The 17,843-nt window shown below is 42.2% G+C and overlaps 1 protein-coding gene across 3 annotated transcripts in view; it reads left to right on the top strand.

Annotated features, from left to right (window-relative positions):
• Positions 1-17,843, top strand: part of CHD6 (chromodomain helicase DNA binding protein 6) — a 240,612-nt gene that overhangs the window by 139,264 nt on the left and 83,505 nt on the right. For all 3 annotated transcript variants that reach the window (XM_062204213.1, XM_062204212.1, XM_062204214.1), the window contains exons 15-17: positions 2,582-2,837; positions 3,755-3,965; positions 16,473-16,668. In XM_062204213.1, the coding sequence (XP_062060197.1) occupies positions 2,582-2,837; positions 3,755-3,965; positions 16,473-16,668 (663 nt within the window). The remainder of the gene's footprint in view (positions 1-2,581; positions 2,838-3,754; positions 3,966-16,472; positions 16,669-17,843) is intronic.

Raw genomic sequence — 17,843 nt, 5'->3', positions numbered from 1 at the left:
TTGTCCTTTGACTTTCCTCCTACATAATCTGTAGCATGTTCCCAGGCCTGTCTTCCTGAGTATAGCATGATACCCAAGTCCTGGGGAAAAGAATGCAGTCACGTGCCTAGGAGAGTCTTGTCCACATCCACTGAATGTCCTCAGTTTCCAAATGTTCATCCCTAAGTCTAGTTTGTTCAAAACAACAGGTATTAATAAACTTCTATCTTCTATGGGTAGAAGTCTCTACTATAGTAGAGATTATAGAAATGCCAGACAAGTTTACATGCCATGAGAAGAACCTGTAACAGAGCAGGGACTTTAAAAGAGAGAGACACCACATTTGTTCATGAGTCAGGTGAGTTTTCAGCAGGTGGAGAAAGGAGGGAAAAAAATCAGCATAATCAGAGCCATGGAATCGATTCTGAAATAGGGAATTCTGTAGTTGAGCTGAAGACCAGATGGGTGAAGTGGGGAGTGTGTGAAGCAGAGTGTTTAGGATTGTGCAGTGGGAAGTCCTTGAAAGTCAGATTGAAGAATTTAGAAGAAGAAAGGGACACCATGCATGACTTTGACTGCAGCACCGACGAGATTAGTTCTGCTGAGTTAATCTTGCAATGGTGTGAAAGTGGGTTGGGGCAGAGAATTTGGGGACTGAAGGGTTTGGGGATTTCACTAACAGGTGTCAAAAGGATACTCTGGTTCCAATCTGTTTCCTTCTACTTCTGATGCACGTCAGATTTGAGAGCAGTGAATAACCAAATTTAATTCCCCTTCTCTACAACAGTGTATCTGTTGATCCTTCAAAAGCCAGCTCCAACCCTCTCTCCATTTTTGGACCATTAGAAAAGCATCCTCTTCTCCCATTGCACTTAATTTGTGGTATGCATTTTTTCTTCTTCCTAGACAATGATCTCCTTGAGGACAAGGCCCACATCTTCTCCAAAGTTGTGTTTGTTGTATTGACCAGCACAGTGTCTGGCATGTAGTATACTCTAAATGATTCAAGGTATGAAACCAAGTGAAGGGCAAAAGCTGAACCCAGCATGTGGCAGATTGACATTTGTCCTTATCTTTAACAATGAGCTAGCTGTGTCTTTTTCTCTTTGGGTTCTTACATAGGAATTCCTTACCCCTGTGGGGGATTAGATTCCTAAGTACCCTTGGTTGGTAAAATCAGTCTCCTAAAAGGCTTAGCTTTAAGATTGGGATTAGTTAGGAGAAAAGCCAAAAAATGGCATTAAATGTTTGTATTATTATGTTTCTTAAAGAATTATCTATTCTTTTAAACTGATAAATAAAATTGTATATATTTATCACATACAACATAATGTTTTGAAATATGTATGTGTTGTGGAATGGCTAAATCAAGCTAATTAATACATGCACTACCTCACATACTTATTTTTTGTGGTGAGAATACTCTCTTAGCAATCTTCATGAATACATTGTTGCTAATTATAGACACCATGTTGTACAAGATTTCTTGAACTTATCTCTGCTAGCTAACTAAAATTTTGAATCCTTTTACCGATATCTCCCTAAACCCCTTCCCCATCCCATCCCACCCCTGCAGTCCCTGATAACCACCATTCTACTGTCTGCCTCTTTGAGACGTTTGTATTTTAAAAAACAACAGATAAAGTTCTAGAAAGCGTCTGTTTCCAAAGTAGAGCATATTCATCATTATCTCAAACCTGTTGCAGTAAGTAACTCTTCTAAACCACTCTTTATAAATCACTTTCTATTTCTTTAGGAAGCGTTACCATAGCACACAACTTATTTATGCAGCCTATCCCTATCCCTTTTTAAATTTTTGAGCAGCCCTTTCTGACTTGAAACTGACTGCACTGTCATTTGCCCTTATTTTATTTTCCCATCAGGGTTAATCTGATGCCATATTTTAGCTCTAGGTTAACTAAAGTGCTTTGACTTTGAGTCCCTCATTTGTCTTCCTGGAAGAGGGAACAAATCACCTTGCTGGTACAGTCAAGTGAGTGGAGATCTGCTGTTCAGGCCTGGAAAATTAGAAGAACAGACAGATCATAGCAAAGAACACTCTTGGGCTCAAAGTGCCCCTGAAATGACAGATTAATTCTTTACACACTGCTACTTCCAAGTACGTTTTCTGCTGTTGTTACTCAGAGGGTGTAGGTGGAATCCGTGTCCAGATTGCCTCTACTTCTTACTCTGTTCTTTCAGCATCTAAGTCTTCCCTTTGTAATAATTCACTTGTACCTCCTAACATGACTTAAAATATTCTTCAAGTAATTACTGTGCATGTGTGTGTATTAGGAAAGAGTAAAGTTTGTTTTCTCCATCCTAGAGAACAGGGACTGTCTTTCGTATCTTTCTCCCTTTTTATCTTGTGAGATTGCCACATAGGTTCTCAGTAATTACTTGTGAATGAAAACCAGATCCCCTATTTCCTTTTGGTACTGTTATAAACTCCCTATTTCCAGGGATCAGTCATGATCTTTCTTTTAGTTTTCTACAACAGTATCATAATTAGATGTTCAAGAGAGTATAGTGAGTGTTGGAAAACCCCGGTAATCATGTATCAGGACTGCGATGAGTAAATAGAGCTCATTTCCCTGGACAGGTAAAGAAACTGCAGTCTATCCTAAAACCAATGATGCTTCGGCGGCTGAAGGATGATGTGGAAAAAAACCTAGCTCCCAAGCAGGAGACCATCATTGAAGTAGAACTGACCAATATCCAGAAGAAGTACTACCGGGCCATCCTGGAGAAGAACTTCTCCTTTCTGACCAAGGGCGCTAATCAGCACAACATGCCCAATCTCATCAACACCATGATGGAGCTGAGAAAGTGCTGTAATCACCCCTACCTGATCAACGGTGAGTTGGGGCAGTCGGGCATGGGCCTCTGTCAGAAGCTAGTGATAATCAAAGATCTCGTGTATTGAGCTTGCATCATGTGCTATGGTGTATTTACTCTACAGTTTTTACAGAGTAGAAATATGAGGTTCAAAGAGATTGATAGATTTACCTAACCTGTCTAACTTAGAGGGACACAGAGCCAGGTTAACTTCTCCAGCTGTCTGTCCCCACAGTCTGCACTCTGCCTGGTAGAAGGTGGCCATTCCTCATCAGATCAAGCTGAGAAATTTTTTAATTGTAATGTGATGTCAATTATCTGACCGCTAGTCTTTATGGGTCTTTTTTGTCAACTTCCTGGGGAGATTTATTTACTTGAGTGAGTCACCTTAGGACATGGTATCTCAAATCTTCTGTCTGCTTAGAGAGACTTCCCAGGAAAGCAAAGCACCCACATTCTCTGTAAGATGGCCCTGCTGCCTGCCACCACAGAGCCCTGTGCACAGACCTGGATGCACACCTAGGATCTCCTGTCTCATCTGCTGGTCCAGGAACTGAGAATCCACATCATTTTTCCCAGGATCTCTCCCAGAAAGCAGATTTTACTTTTATCTAAATGTTCCTCCTACTGGGGATAAATCCCAGTAAATCCATTGTAAGTTGAAGGAAGTTGAAAATGGAAGTAGTACACTTAACTAACAAACATCATAGCTTAGCAGTACAGTGCACTGCAGCCTATCAGCTGTTTCCCCTCCTGACTGGGTGGCTGGCTGGGAGCTGTATCTCACTGCTGCTGCCCAGCATCTTCAGAGAGTATCAGGCCATGCGTTGCCAGCCCCAGAAAAGGTCAGAATTCAAGACTGAGTGTAAAGTCAAACCATCTTCAAATCAAGGAATATATTTTGTTCAAGAAATAGCTTTGCTCCATTCCTTTTCAGGGGCAGAGGAAAAAATTCTGGAAGATTTCCGAAAAACCCACAGCCCTGACGCCCCTGACTTCCAGCTCCAGGCCATGATTCAGGCAGCAGGGAAGCTGGTGCTGATTGACAAGCTGCTCCCTAAGCTGATCGCGGGGGGCCACAAAGTGCTCATTTTCTCCCAGATGGTGCGCTGCCTCGACATCCTGGAGGATTACCTCATCCAGAGAAGGTGAGGCCTGTGTCAGAGCTCTGCCTCCAACCCTGGGTGGTCCCTGTTGTTTTAATACATCCTTGGTCTATGCAGAAATTACAGTGTAACAACAAGAAGTCATTCAAAAATGGAGAAAAGGAGCCTCCTTAAAGCATGGCTAACATTCAGACTTAAATCTTTTGACCAAGTATACTCAAGTTCAGCCATTTAGAGAGAATTTCACAGGGCCTGACATGAAGTCCTTGCTTTGCTTTAAAAAAAAAAATCCCACATGTCTGCTTATATTCTTTAGTAGGAAGAAACAGAATTCAAGTAGCATTAGGAAAAGAAAATAATGTAATTACATTTTTGCTTCTTAAAAGTAATGAGAGGAACACATCCTAGAAAGCATCCTCTTATCAAGTTTCTAGCAGAGCTTAAGCTGACAACTCACAGAGAAGAAATTTGGGGATATTTTTTGTCTTTTCTCAGCAAGCCCCATAAGGTTTTATGATTCAGTATGTATGACATCCCAACTTACTTTCTTACTCATTCTTTGAACCTAAAGTCCCTCACTCATGCTGGCAAAAAGACCTTAATCTTAAGTAGGTTATTTGGATTTTGTGTTAGGAGTTACATTTGTTACTTCGTACACTGTACCTTAGATTTTCAGTCATTATGATATATTGGTGATCTGAAGAGGACAACTGAGTTTTTTAGTATTTATTCTCAAGGGGCTGGCGTTGTGGTGTAGTGGGTTAATAAACTGCTGCCACCCATGGCATCTGCATCTCCTGTGGGCACCAGTTCCTGTCCTGGCTGCTCCACTTCTGATCCAACTTCCCCCTAATGTACCTAGGAAAACAACAAAAGACCAGCGAAGTGCTTGGGTCCCTGGCCACTCATCTGGGGGACCCAGATGAAACTCCTGGTTCCTGGCTTCCATATGGCCCAGTCCTGGCCATTGTGGCCATTTGGGGAGTGAACCAGCAGATGGAAGGTCTCTTGTCCCTCCCTCTCTCTGACTCTACTTTTCAAATAAATAAATCTTAAAATTTATCCTTAAGAAAAAAGACTTTTTAAGATCACAGAAACCAGTAGCCTAGGCATTGCTGGGTTTTAAAGGAAATCTTTGTTTTCAAAAAGTAAAATCACAGCCATCTTGGGTGTCTTAACAGATGTCCTTATTCTTTAGGATTTTGTTTGCCCTTTAAATTACATGTACATATGTTTTGTAGAAAGAATTTTAAAAGAAATAGAGGTGCTGCCGGCGCCGCGGCTCAATAGGCTAATCCTCCGCCTAGCGGCGCCGGCACACCGGGTTCTAGTCCCGGTCGGGGCACCGATCCTGTCCCGGTTGCCCCTCTTCCAGGCCAGCTCTCTGCTGTGGCCAGGGAGTGCAGTGGAGGATGGCCCACGTGCTTGGGCCCTGCACCCCATGGGAGACCAGGAGAAGCACCTGGCTCCTGCCATCGGATCAGCGCGGTGCGCCGGCCGCAGCGCGCTACCGCGGCGGCCATTGGAGGGTGAACCAACGGCAAAAGGAAGACCTTTCTCTCTGTCTCTCTCTCTCTGTCCACTCTGCCTGTCAAAAATAAAAAAAAAAAAAAAAAAAAAAAAAAGAAATAGAGGTGCTGACATTTAATGTTGCATAACTAATTCTTCAAAGTCTAGGTAGACAATAAAAGAATTTCTTAGAGCTCTATGGTAGAGATTTATATATAAAGAATTCTTGGGGCTGGCATTGTGGCCTTGTAGCTTAAGCCAGTGCCTGCAACGCAGGCATCTCATATGGGCACCAGTTCAAGTCCTGGCTGCCTCACTTTTGATCCAGCTCCCTCCTGGGAAAGCAGCAGAGGTTGGCCCAAGTACTTGGGCCCCTGCCACCCATGTGGTAAACCCAGAAAATGTTCCCAGCTCTTAGCTTTGGCCTGGCACAACCCTGGCTATTGTGGCCATCTAGGGAGTGAACCAGCGTGTGGAAAATCTCTCTTTCTATCTTCCCCTCTCTCTCTCTCTCTCTGTAACTCTGCCTTGCAAATAAATAAAAATAAATCTTTAAAAATTCTTCTTTTTTTTAGAAAGCCTCTATGAATAAATTAAAACTGATAATTTGTAGTTTATAAGTTCACTATAGTTTAGAAACCCATTGCCAAAACACTTGTTTCTTATATTATCTTAATCTTCAAGATGTGTACTACTGTATATACAGATATTTTTTAACTCAAAAAAATGTAATTAACAGACTCGGTAAGGTAAGTACAAAACTCTTTAACTTCCTTTTATGCTATTTTTTCCATACCATTTATCACTCATTTTATGTTAAAATTACTTAAGTGTTACAGTATTTTTGCAAATATGGAAATGTAGAATACCACCACTGCAGAAGTTGTGCCGGAGGGCTGACCTTTTTCAGTCTTTTTTTCTTTCTGCATTTGTATGTTTTTAGTTTTACTGTTTGTTTGAATTGTGAAGATATTTTACAGTCTACTTTACAACTCATTTTTATTCTAATATGTTATGAAAATTTTCCTTTATTTTTCTGTGACAAAATTCTGATGGTCTGTAATACAGGTAATTTCCAATTTTCCAGTTCTGTAAGGGACTCTTGAATGAGTAATCCTTTATAGTCATTGTGAGTGTTTCCAGTTATTTCCTTAGGATAAATTCTGATGTACATTTTTAGAAACATTGGTAGATATTTCTAAAGCACCCTATAAAGAGTGTTTTATTTGTATGCCTGTCAATACTATATGAGAATGCTTTTCTGTGTATTCTGAGAAATACTGTTTTTGTCCTTTGAACTTTCCTAGTTCAGTAAACTGAATTATTGTCTTATTTTAATTTCTATGTCTGATCACTAGTGAGGATGAGTTTTTTGTGTTTATTAGCTGTTTATATTGTTTTTCCTATTGATTGCTTGTTCCTATTAATTTTTATTCTCCCTCCATTTTCTGTTGCTCTTTGATTTTTTGTTGATTTATAAAAATGGCTTATTTATGAATATATTGCATATCCTTTCTCCAGTGTTATTTTTGCCTTTCAACTTTGTTTATAAGTATGGGTTTTTGTTTATCTTATTTTTAGAAATTCTAAATGTTTATTAGTCAAATCTTTGTTTTAAAACAACTTTAAACTTAAATACTCATTTATGTTTAAATTTATGCTTCGATGCTTGGATTAATATGCTTGAAAAGACTTCTTTCTCCTCACACCTGTGAGATCATGTGAAAATTCTGAAGTATTTTCCTTTTATTTCTTTCGTGATCTCTTTACCCCCGCTGCATTGAACAGGGTTCCTGTGACCTTAGTATTTTCATTGTTTCTCCTTTTAATGTAACTTTTATTTCAGCAGTTACACATATATACATTTTATTTTTTAATTATTTGAAAGAGTTACAGGGCGAAGTAGAGGCAGAAAGAGGTCTTCCATCCGCTGGTTCACTTCCCAGGTGGCCACAGCGGCCGGAGCTGAGCCAATCTGAAGTGAGGAACCAGGAGCTTCCTCCAGGTTTCCCACGCTGCTGCAGGGACCCAAGGACTTGGGCCATCCTCTGCTGCTTTCCCAGGTCATAGCAGAGAGCTGGATTGGAAGTGGAGCAGCCGGAACTCGAACTGGCACCCATATGGGATGCCGGAGCTGCAGGTTGGGGCCTTAACCCATTGCAACGAAGAGTTGGCCCCTACATACATTTTATTTTCTTATTTTTTTTTAAGATTTATTTATTTACTAGAAAGTCAGAGTCACACACACAGAAAGAAGGAAAGGCAGAGAGAGAAAGAGGTCCTCCATCCTCTGGCTCACTCCCCAGAGGGCCGCAACGGCTGGAGCTGTGCCCATCCGAAGCCAGGAGCCAGAAGCCTCAAGCCTCCTCTGTGTCTCGCATGCAGATGCAGGGGCCCAAGGGCTTAGGCTGTCCTCCACTGCTTTCCCAGGCCACAGCAGAGAGCTGGATCAGCAGTGTAGCATCTGAGACTGAAACCGGTGCCCATATGGGATGCCGGCACTGCAGGCAGTGGCTTAACCTGCTATGCCTCAGCACCAGCCCCCTTACTTAAATTTTGAAAAGTCAAATCATTCTATTAGACTTAAGAAAAATTTCATTTCCTAATTTACTCCCCCTCTCCTCAGTTTCCTATACCAAAAAAACCATTACCTTCAACACTTTGTACAGGACAAAGTATTTACAGCTGTATGTCTAAATAGTAATGCCATTAGCTGTCTTTCCTGGTATTTTTCAGTTTGGGGTGTTATCTGTTCTTACTGTGGAAGACACGTACTCGGCCCTCTTTCACTGACCCCACCATAACCACCACGTGCGCCCCTTCCTGTCCTCCCGTCTTTTCACTATGCCACATAATACTTGGGTTAGATTAATAGTCAGCATTTTTTATGACATACAAAAATGCTGACTCACAACCCAACCATGTAGTGTGCTATTTGCTTTTTTTTCTGTATAGCTTTTACTTTTCCTTTAACTAAAAGCTATCTTTTATTTTATTTTATCTCTTCTTTTTCTGTATGCTTATTACAGTTCAGCTGCACTTTCCCTCAGTTGTGTGCATGGACTGTCCTTGTGTTCCAGCACACTGTTCTTTTCAGGGCCATTTCTCCAGGCACCTGCTGACCGCCCACCCCTTGCCCTTCCCACCCAGTACTCAGCTGTCGTCTGCGATCTGCCTGTTTTCATCCTACTGCCATGTTGCTTTCCTTCCTCTGAGTCTGCTCTGTTGCTGGTGGATTTTACCGTTAGTCTCTTCTAGGAACTTCTGAGAAAGGATGAATGATGGGTAGAGTGTGAGACCTTGTCTGAAAATGGTTTTAGTCCACTCTCCCTCTTAATAGTTTGCCTGGATTTGAGTTTCTGGCTGACACCATTCCTACAGAATCCTGACAGTTACCCCACTGTCTTCTAGTCTGCTGCCCCCAGGGTTTCCAGGGAGACATACAGAGCCCTTCAGATTCCTGGCCTATGATACACTTTTTCTTTTTAGAGGCTTGATATATTCTTTAGTCCCTAGCCCTATGAAAGTTAGCAAAGAAAATACTTTGTTGTACTGGATACAAAGTAGATCTTTCCCATCTAAAATCTAAGTTCCTTCAATTCCTGGGAATTTTCTTGAATTTATCTTTCATTCTTTCTCTTTTTTTAAGATTTATTTATTTATTTCAGAGGCAGAGGCAGAGAGAGAGAGAGGTCTTCCATCCGCTGGTCCACTCCCCAGATGGCCACAATGGCTGGGGCTGAGCCGATCCAAAGTCAGGAGCCAGGAGCTTCTTCCGGGTCTCCCATGTGGGTGCAGGGGCTCAAGGACTTGAACCATCTTCTACTGCTTTCCCAGGCTATAGCAGAGAGCTGGATCGGAAGTGGGGCAGCCAGGACTCAAACTGGCACCCACACGGGATGCCAGCACTGCAGGCGGCCGCTTTACCCAGTACACCATAGTGCCGGCCTCTCATTATTTCTTTTTGTTTTGTTTTCTTTATGGTGCTCCTGTTAGACCTTCTGGACTAATCCTCTGATTTTTCTCTTTTCTTTATTTTCTGTCTCATTATCTTTTCTAGTACCTTCTGGTAGAAACCCTCTGCTTTATCTTCCAACTTGAATCTCTGAGGTTTTTTTTTTCTTTTTGTAATTATATTTTTAATTTCCAAGAATATTTTCATCTAATTTTTCAGTTCTTTTGGTACTAGTTACTTCACAAGTGCCATGCCTTCTCTTATCTTTCTGAGGTTAAAACCTGATAGAATTATTTTTATCTGTCTCTGTTTTCTCTGTGTCATATTTTTTTTGGTCTCTGTTTATCTTTCGTATAAGTAATTCTAGATTGAATTTTCTCCTTTGACAGCTCCAATGACAAGTCCATTGCGTCCTGGCCCCCATGGTTTCTGATGAGAAGTTCCACAGTCGTTCAGACTGTCACTTGTGAGGGCGATGCGCTCATCTCTGACCAGGTCCACGATCGTCCTTCACTGCCTGGTTTTCAGCAGCTTGACTGCGGTGTCTGGAGTTTGTCCTGCTTGGATTTCACTGAGATTCTTGAATTTGTCTGTGCATTCATTTTATCAAATATTGGACGCTTCGCTCATTATTTTTTCTGTTTCTTTTTCTTCTTTTTGTCCTTCTCTCCTTTATGAAACACTGATTGCCTATGTATTTGACCTTTCAATCATGTCCCACAGATGTGTGGGTTCTGTTTTGTTTTTGATTCTGTGTCTCTCTTTTTTGTTTTATCTGTCTTCTTTTGTTTTATCTGACTTTCTCTATTGTTTCCTTCATGCTTATTGAGCCCATTCAGTTTATTTATTTAAGATTTACTCATTTGAAAGGCAGAATTAGAGAGATCTTCCATCTGCTGGTTCACTTCCCACCTGGGCCACAACGGCCAGAGCTGGGCCAGGCAAAAGCCAGGTGCCTGGAACTCCATCTAGGTCTCCTGTATGGCTGCAGGGGCCCAGGTACTAGGGCCATCTTCCACTGCTTTCCCAGGCACATTAGCGGGGGTCTGGATCAGAAGTGGAGCAGCCGGTATGCTTGTCTGGGATGCTGGTGAAGGCAGTGACTTAACCCTCTGTGCCACAACACGGCCCCCCACTCAGCGTTTTAAAGATTGTATATTTGGCTGTAAGATTTTCATTTAATCCTTGGTTTACTAGTGTTTTGATTCTCTGTTGAGATTTTTTATATGTCCGTACTTGGATTCCTTGGCTTCATGAGCATAATTATAATAGCTGCTCTAAAGTTCTTACCAGAATTATAATATGGTAAGCTTGGCAGTTATTAATCTCTTCCCTTGAGAATGGGTCACATTTTCCTGTTTCTTCATGTTACATAAATTGGAGTTTTTCAGTGGTCATCATGAACATTACATTGTGGAGAGTACTTTTACATTTTTCTGAAGATGGTCAGTTTTTAATTTGCAGAGGTTTTTATTTATTTGTTTTAAAGGCAGACAGACAGAGAAGTCTTCCATCTACTGGTTCACTCCCCACAAATTGCTGCAACAGGAGGGTTTGGGCCAGGCCAAAGCCCAGAATCCAGAATTCAGTCTCCCATGTAGGTGGCAAGGATCCAACTGCTTCAGTCATCACCTGATGCCTCCAGAGTGCTTATTAGCAGATACAGTTGGAAGCAGAGAGCCTGGTACTGTAGTGTAGCAGGTAAAAGGTGCTACCTGTAGAGTCAGCATCCCATATGGTCACCAGTTCGAGTCTCATCTGCTCCACTTCTGACCCAGCTCCCAGCAAAGTTCCTGGGAAAGCAACAGAAGATGGTTCAAGTCCTTAGGACTCTGCATCCATGTGGGAGACCGAGATGAAACTCCTGGCTCCTGCCTTCAGCCTGTTCCAGCCCTGGCTGTTGCAGCCATTTGGGGAGTGAACCAGTGGATGGAAGGCCTCTCTCTGTGCCTCTGCCTCTCCCTCTCTCTAACTCTTTCATATAAATAAATAAATCTTCGAGGAAAAAAATTGGAAGCCAGTACTCATACCCAGGCACTCCATTCCTGAAGCAGCACCTTACCTGCTGTGCCGAATGCATGCCTCTGGCGCACTCTGTCAGTGTCTCTGATAGGTGGCAGCTCTTATGTCAGTTCAGGTAACTTACTGTGTAAGCAGAGGCTCAGCCAGACTTCAGACAAAGTGTATTCCCAGAGTGTGGTGCTCCCCATCTCCCCTGTCACTCCCTGGCAATCACAGTTGCCTGGGCTCCTTCCCCAGTGCCTATCGGAAAGGAGTTGTCACTGCCCTGCACCTCTGCTGCCTTGTCAGTAGCCTCCCCCTGGCTAAAACCACAAGATTTCTCTTCCTCTTCAAAATCTGCCTGCTTTTGTTAACTCTCCAGTACCCTCAGGTAGGTTTTTCTGCTTGTTGGCTTTGTGGCTGTCACTTGCTGGGGGTTGGTGTGTCTGGACGTTTTAGAGCCTCTGTGTTTCAGGTTGGACTTTCTGCAGATGTTTGGTGTCCTGGGCCATCAGACCTGGGCACTGTCGAGCCTGTTGGAAGCTCTGGGAATGTGAGGCAGGCATGTTGAGTGGGCCTCACTCTCTCCATGTGTTAGCACTGTCTGGCTGGACCATTTATTTGATCGGAGACCCTTCGATGTCAATTTGTTGGCTGTTTTCCTTCCTTTCTCCTGCCTAACAGGTGGAACCTTGCTAATACTTGAAGCTGAGAGAGGAGGGAGGGGTGGGTGTCTGAAAATCTCTGTCTCTCATCCCTTCTTTCAGTATGGTACATCCAGCTTTGTTCCTTATTTACCCTCTTCAAGGCTAGAACAACCATTCTAGAGGCTGCTTCTGCAACAGACGTTCTACGGGTTCCCCTGTGTTTAAGCTCTTCGCATCCATACTTCCAAGATACCTAGCGCCGCCAGTGTCTGATCCATCAGGTTATTGTGTCTTGCCTGGGATTCTGCTTTCTTCAGATCGGATACCACTTGCCTTGCTTTCCAGCTTCCAACATTTTATCCCTTCTCTTATGTTTGGGGACTTAATAGGGAGATGGAGTTAGGTCTCTTAAGTTTTACTAAAGGTTTGGGGAGGTCAAAGAATTGAATTTACATGTTAATTTGTAATCTTTGGATTTATTTGATTTTCTTATTTTTCATTCTTCAGTTCTTCTGTAATTTTAATATACGGCATTAATTAAAGTCTAATTTTATTTTTAAGTGGCCCTAGTTTTTTGTTACTAAGACAGGTCATCTTTTTCCCCCTTCATATAAAATACTATTCATGAAATATACCAAGATACTGTATATTCTGGGTGTGTGTCTAGCCTTTCTAGTCTTTTGATCAATATTTCTGTTCCTTTGCTCATGTGGTATTCCAGATGAACTTCACAATTATTCTTTTTTTTTTTTTTTTTTGACATGCAGAGTGCACAGTGAGAGAGAGAGACAGAGAGAAAGGTCTTCCTTTGCCATTGGTTTACCCTCCAGTGGCCGCCGCAGCTGGCGCGCCGCGGCCTGCGCACCGTGCTGATCCGAAGCCAGGAGTCAGGTGCTTCTCCTGGTCTCCCATGGGGTGCAGGGCCCAAGCACTTGGGCCATCCTCCACTGCCTTCCCGGGCCATAGCAGAGAGCTGGCCTGGAAGAGGGGCAACTGGGACAGAATCCAGCGCCCCGACTGGGACTAGAACCCGGTGTGCCGGCGCCACAGGTGGAGGGTTAGCCTATTGAGCTGCGGCACCGGCCCACAATTATTCTTTAAACCATCTCTGATCACTCCAGCCCTTAACTCCAGAAAAATGTATGTGTATGTTTGTGTGTATGTATATATGTGTATATTTATATATATATACACACATATACATGCATACATACATATATTTATATACATACACACATATATGTGTATACGCATATATATACACACATATATCCATACACACACACTTATATATCTATAAAGATTCATATATATCCATACACACACACACATATATATATATCCATTGGGATTTTTATTGGCTTTCATGACCAAAGTAAGGTAGGACTGGCTTCTTTGCAAACTTCAGGAACATGCTGTTCACTGCACTTAGATCTTTTCTACGCAGCACTGATGGGCGCTCGAGCCTCTGTAGATGTCACGGATATCATAGGGAACAGAACAACATGGCTCCTAGTGTTGTGGGGCTGCTCCTGTGTGTTTCTTAGTGGATTTAAGCCTAAGGATTTTATGTTTTTGTGGGTACTGTGAGCGGATTTTTTTATCCTCTTTATGTTTTCCAGCTGGTTATTGCCGGGAGACAAAAACGTTGTTCATTTTCCATCAGGCCCTCTGAGGTCAATTTTTCTTTAGCCAGAAATGTGTAGCCCCTTCCCTCCTGGCCAGTCACACAGGGAGTTTTCCAGAGTGCCACCTGCTTCTCATTGATATTTGACAGTGACTCAGAATTACAGTTTGATGAGCCACATCAGCTCCTAGGGATCCCTTTCAAGATATTGTTTTCACAGAGGGTTAATTACTGTGCTGAAGTCTGGTGTGGAAAATTTCATGATGCCTGAGTTCTTTATCCAGATCTACTCGCCCTCAAGGTTTTCTTTGTTCTTGAGCCTCTCTTCCTCTCCAGCTGTGGGTTTGGATTTGTTCTTGTTTAATTTCGTGCTGGATTCATACAGGAATGAGCACAGCCAGGCGATCTGGCTCAGAAGTGAGAGGGGAGTGAAGAGTGATTTTAAAGTCCTCAAATAATTTTATTTTAATTTAGTTTCATGTTCTTTGAAAGCACTCCCTCCAAACTTAACAAGCGATAGCAATGAAAAGTATTGTTCAAACCATCCTGCTCAAGTTCTAAAGCTGTTACATCAGAGCTAGCAGAACACTGTTATCCCCCTAGGTGATGGCTGATCTGTATCACCACTGTTTATCGATTTCTCCCTTCCATTAAGGCTGTGCCTCGCTCTGATCCATGGGCATGTAGGTTTTCTCTGATGACTCAGTATCTGGTAGAGAGCATCCAGTCTTCTGTCCTGAAGCATTAATGGTTCACAAGTGTGATGGGCGGGTAGGGACGGCAGCAGTTATTGCTTAATTGAGCCTCAACCCTACTTTCTGACTCCAGATCCTGCCTCTCCTTCCGGCCTATCAGTACAGTGCTAAAATCTGGGTAACCAGATACAGATCCCCAGAGCATTGATTTGGCTAATCATTTTGGTACCTAGTTATAGATTCTGCTTCCATCGTCTGTTACGGTTACACGTTTCCTAAAGTTTGCCAAAGTTCTCTTTTTAAGTGTTCAGGGAAACCTTTCTGTCATATTGCACTGAAATGTAGGGTACTGTGTGAAAATCATAAATCAAATGAGTCTGGCTTCAACTTAACCAGCCAAGGTGATTGAGCAAGGTATTTTGCTTGCATGGCTTTTTAGTCTTAAGTTTCCTCACTACCTCATAGGATTATTATGAGAGTTAAATGTCATGGTGCATATCAAGCATGTACCACATGCTTCTGAAATTGTTGTTCTGGCTATAATAGATAATAAAGAAATCTATAGAACGCACATGCTTTGTTCCCTGCTCTATTTCCCATATAATCTTATTCAGGATATTATAATAAAAAAGAAGAAACCACCACCCATTGCATTTACTACCATAGTTCTCATATAATATTTTTCTTGAATAAATTAAAGGGAGAAGAAACAAAAGAACCACACCTATAATTACATGTGTGGTTGCCCCTTGGCTTTGTAAAAGGAAGAGAGCATTTCCAGGCTCATGTCTTTGCTTAATACCTGTCCCATATAAGTTCGAGTTGGTCAGCCTTCTTTACTTGTATTGCAGTTTCTTTACATGGATTCTCCTTTTATTTCAAGGAAGACAGGATTATATTGCAGACTTAGGCTTCCAAAGCCTCTCCACACTGTCATCTACCCCTAGAGCATCTGTCCTTATTCCCTTACCAGTGGTTTATTTAAGTTTTACAGATCTGGATTCCCAAATCTGGGCTACTGGTAATTTTTTTTTTTTTTTTTTTTTTTTTAAGCACTTCAGGTCTTTGCCAGGGTTCATGGTCTTGACTATTGTCAGGTTTATGATGAACTGGTCCTTTTCTCACAAGGTTCCTATTACTTATGAGTCAAAATTGAGCCCCAAGTAGTGTTTCCCCTTGTTAATTCATTTGTTGTCAGGAGGCAAATAAGAACAGAATCAGGCTCATCAGCGACTGTGCAGATTGCTGCTGTATCTGCTTTGTTAACTGTGATCTCCATCGTGAAGGCCCCTCCCATCTGTGTTTTCTCTGGAAGGACAGTAGCAGTGTGCCCACAGAATGCTTTCATTTCTTACTCTCTTCTGCTTGCCCTTCACCATGCTGTCCATCCTGTTTCTTCATTATTCACACAGATGTATGCCTACCTCATGATATTCAGCTTTACTTTCCCTACGTAATTTTCCTCTAAATAATCTGCAGCATCACCGACACACCTCAGAAACCCTTTTAGTGATTTATGCCAGCTTGCTTGGCTTGGCAATATGCTGCCCAGAGACCTTGATTTTACCTATAAACTTGGAGGTTTTGCCATGCCCCTCTGAAGCTTTGAGGAACTGCCAGGTTAGAAATGCCCAGCCCAGCCTAAAAGGACTGCTCAGCGGTCTCATCTTCTTCCAGTCACCCAAAAGCTGCCAGAGATTGCTATGAACTTAGAGTCCTTGTTAAGAGCACTGCTGAGAGTCCATGGCTGGAGCTTTAATTTGCTTGTCCTGGTCTTAGGAGTATTCAGTACGAATATAAATGGGAGATAATCAAGACTAAGTTTCTTGGGCTGTGGGTGTCAATATTTTGTATTTGTAGTTCTTCAGTCCTCCTGGGTTTGTGGCTGCTTTTTTGTTTTGTTTTTTGTTCATTTTGAGAGGGGGAACATTTTGCTGTGCAGTTTTGTCTGTCCTGCTGCACATGTAAGGGGCGGGGTCCCTACTAGACTGTTGCCATTTGGAATTTAGAAGTAAGGGATATAAGGCTGTCAGTCAACAGCTTCCTGCTTTGTTTGCTGTTCTCCATTGACATCATGATTAACACCTGGGCTTTCGTTCGTTTGGGTCCCCTCAGATACACCTATGAGCGAATTGATGGGCGAGTACGGGGAAACCTGCGCCAGGCAGCCATCGACCGGTTCTGTAAGCCAGACTCAGACCGCTTTGTCTTTCTTCTGTGCACCAGAGCGGGAGGCCTGGGGATCAATCTCACAGCTGCTGATACCTGCATCATATTTGATTCTGACTGGAACCCACAAAATGACTTGCAGGTAACCATTAGGATGATTGCTCTTTACCTTAGCCACCCCTAAATCCCATAACATCATGACAGGGCCTGGCTTGGCTGTGGAGTGTCTGCCATGCTCCAGGCTGTGGTGTCAGCCAGATGACAGGTGTAGGGCCTTGGTTGGGGGGGAAGCCAAATAAAAAGTAAATGTCAGCCCCTCCCACAGATTCCCAAATACAGGATAGAACTGCTATTTATTATTATTAACAGGCATAAGGAAAGATATTAAACTGGACTAATTTTCTAATTCTTAATATATAGATTGATTCTGACATTTTCACTCGAGGTGTATTTATTAGACGGTCATATGTCACATAGAGTAAATGAGTAAACCTGGAGAGGTGAGAGAGCTTCCTGGGTAGTAGAACAGCAGTACCCTCACCAGTTCGTTAGCTGTATTAACAGTTTCTCTGTGCCTAGCTAAGTGACTCTACAGATTCTGTTTTCTAGTTCTAACCAAATGAAATAACAGGTGGCTTTAAAAGGTTACTGCAAAGATTGGCTTTAATGCGGTACAAAAAGCTACCATAGACAACAAGAAAATAACACAGCCTGGTTTGGAGTTCTTCATCAACCTTGCTTCAAAGTAAAAACAATGACATTCTAACCAGATTGGACAGTAAGTCAGCCAAAAAGATTCTAACTTGTCAAGAAGACTGTTTAGAATGTCAGTGTACATTTATTTCATCAATGATTAACTTCATCCCTGTGGTTCTGTATTGTATCTTGAATATTCATTGATACTAGGATTGTTTGTGGAGGGGAGGGGTGAGCAGATGGCTCAGAACATTTCTCGTAATACAGGCGATCAATCAAAAAACATTTGGAGGCTGCTGTTGCACGAAACTCAAGAGGAACCCCAGGGGATACTGTGAAGGAAAGATGCAGGAAAGAAGGAGCCAAGCTGATGGATATCTGGGCTCCTTCCCTGCCCACCCATTTGCAGAGTTATTCTATTTATCTTATTCACTCAGTCAGTTTCTAAATAAACTTTTGTTTAAAAAAAGCAGTCCACTAGTTGAAAACCAATGCTTTAAATTGTTAAGTTGGTGACAATTGTCTGAAACTAAGAAAAAAATATAATAAATCATCAGGAAGCAGATTGTGGGAAGCTGTGTTCACCATCCCACTTCAAAGAAAGTCACGAGTTATGAATAG

Source organism: Lepus europaeus, chromosome 10 (assembly GCF_033115175.1).
Source record: "Lepus europaeus isolate LE1 chromosome 10, mLepTim1.pri, whole genome shotgun sequence".
NCBI classification, from domain to species: domain Eukaryota; kingdom Metazoa; phylum Chordata; class Mammalia; order Lagomorpha; family Leporidae; genus Lepus; species Lepus europaeus.
Note: the sequence above shows the minus strand (reverse complement) of the source record. Positions and strands in the feature narration are given on the sequence as shown.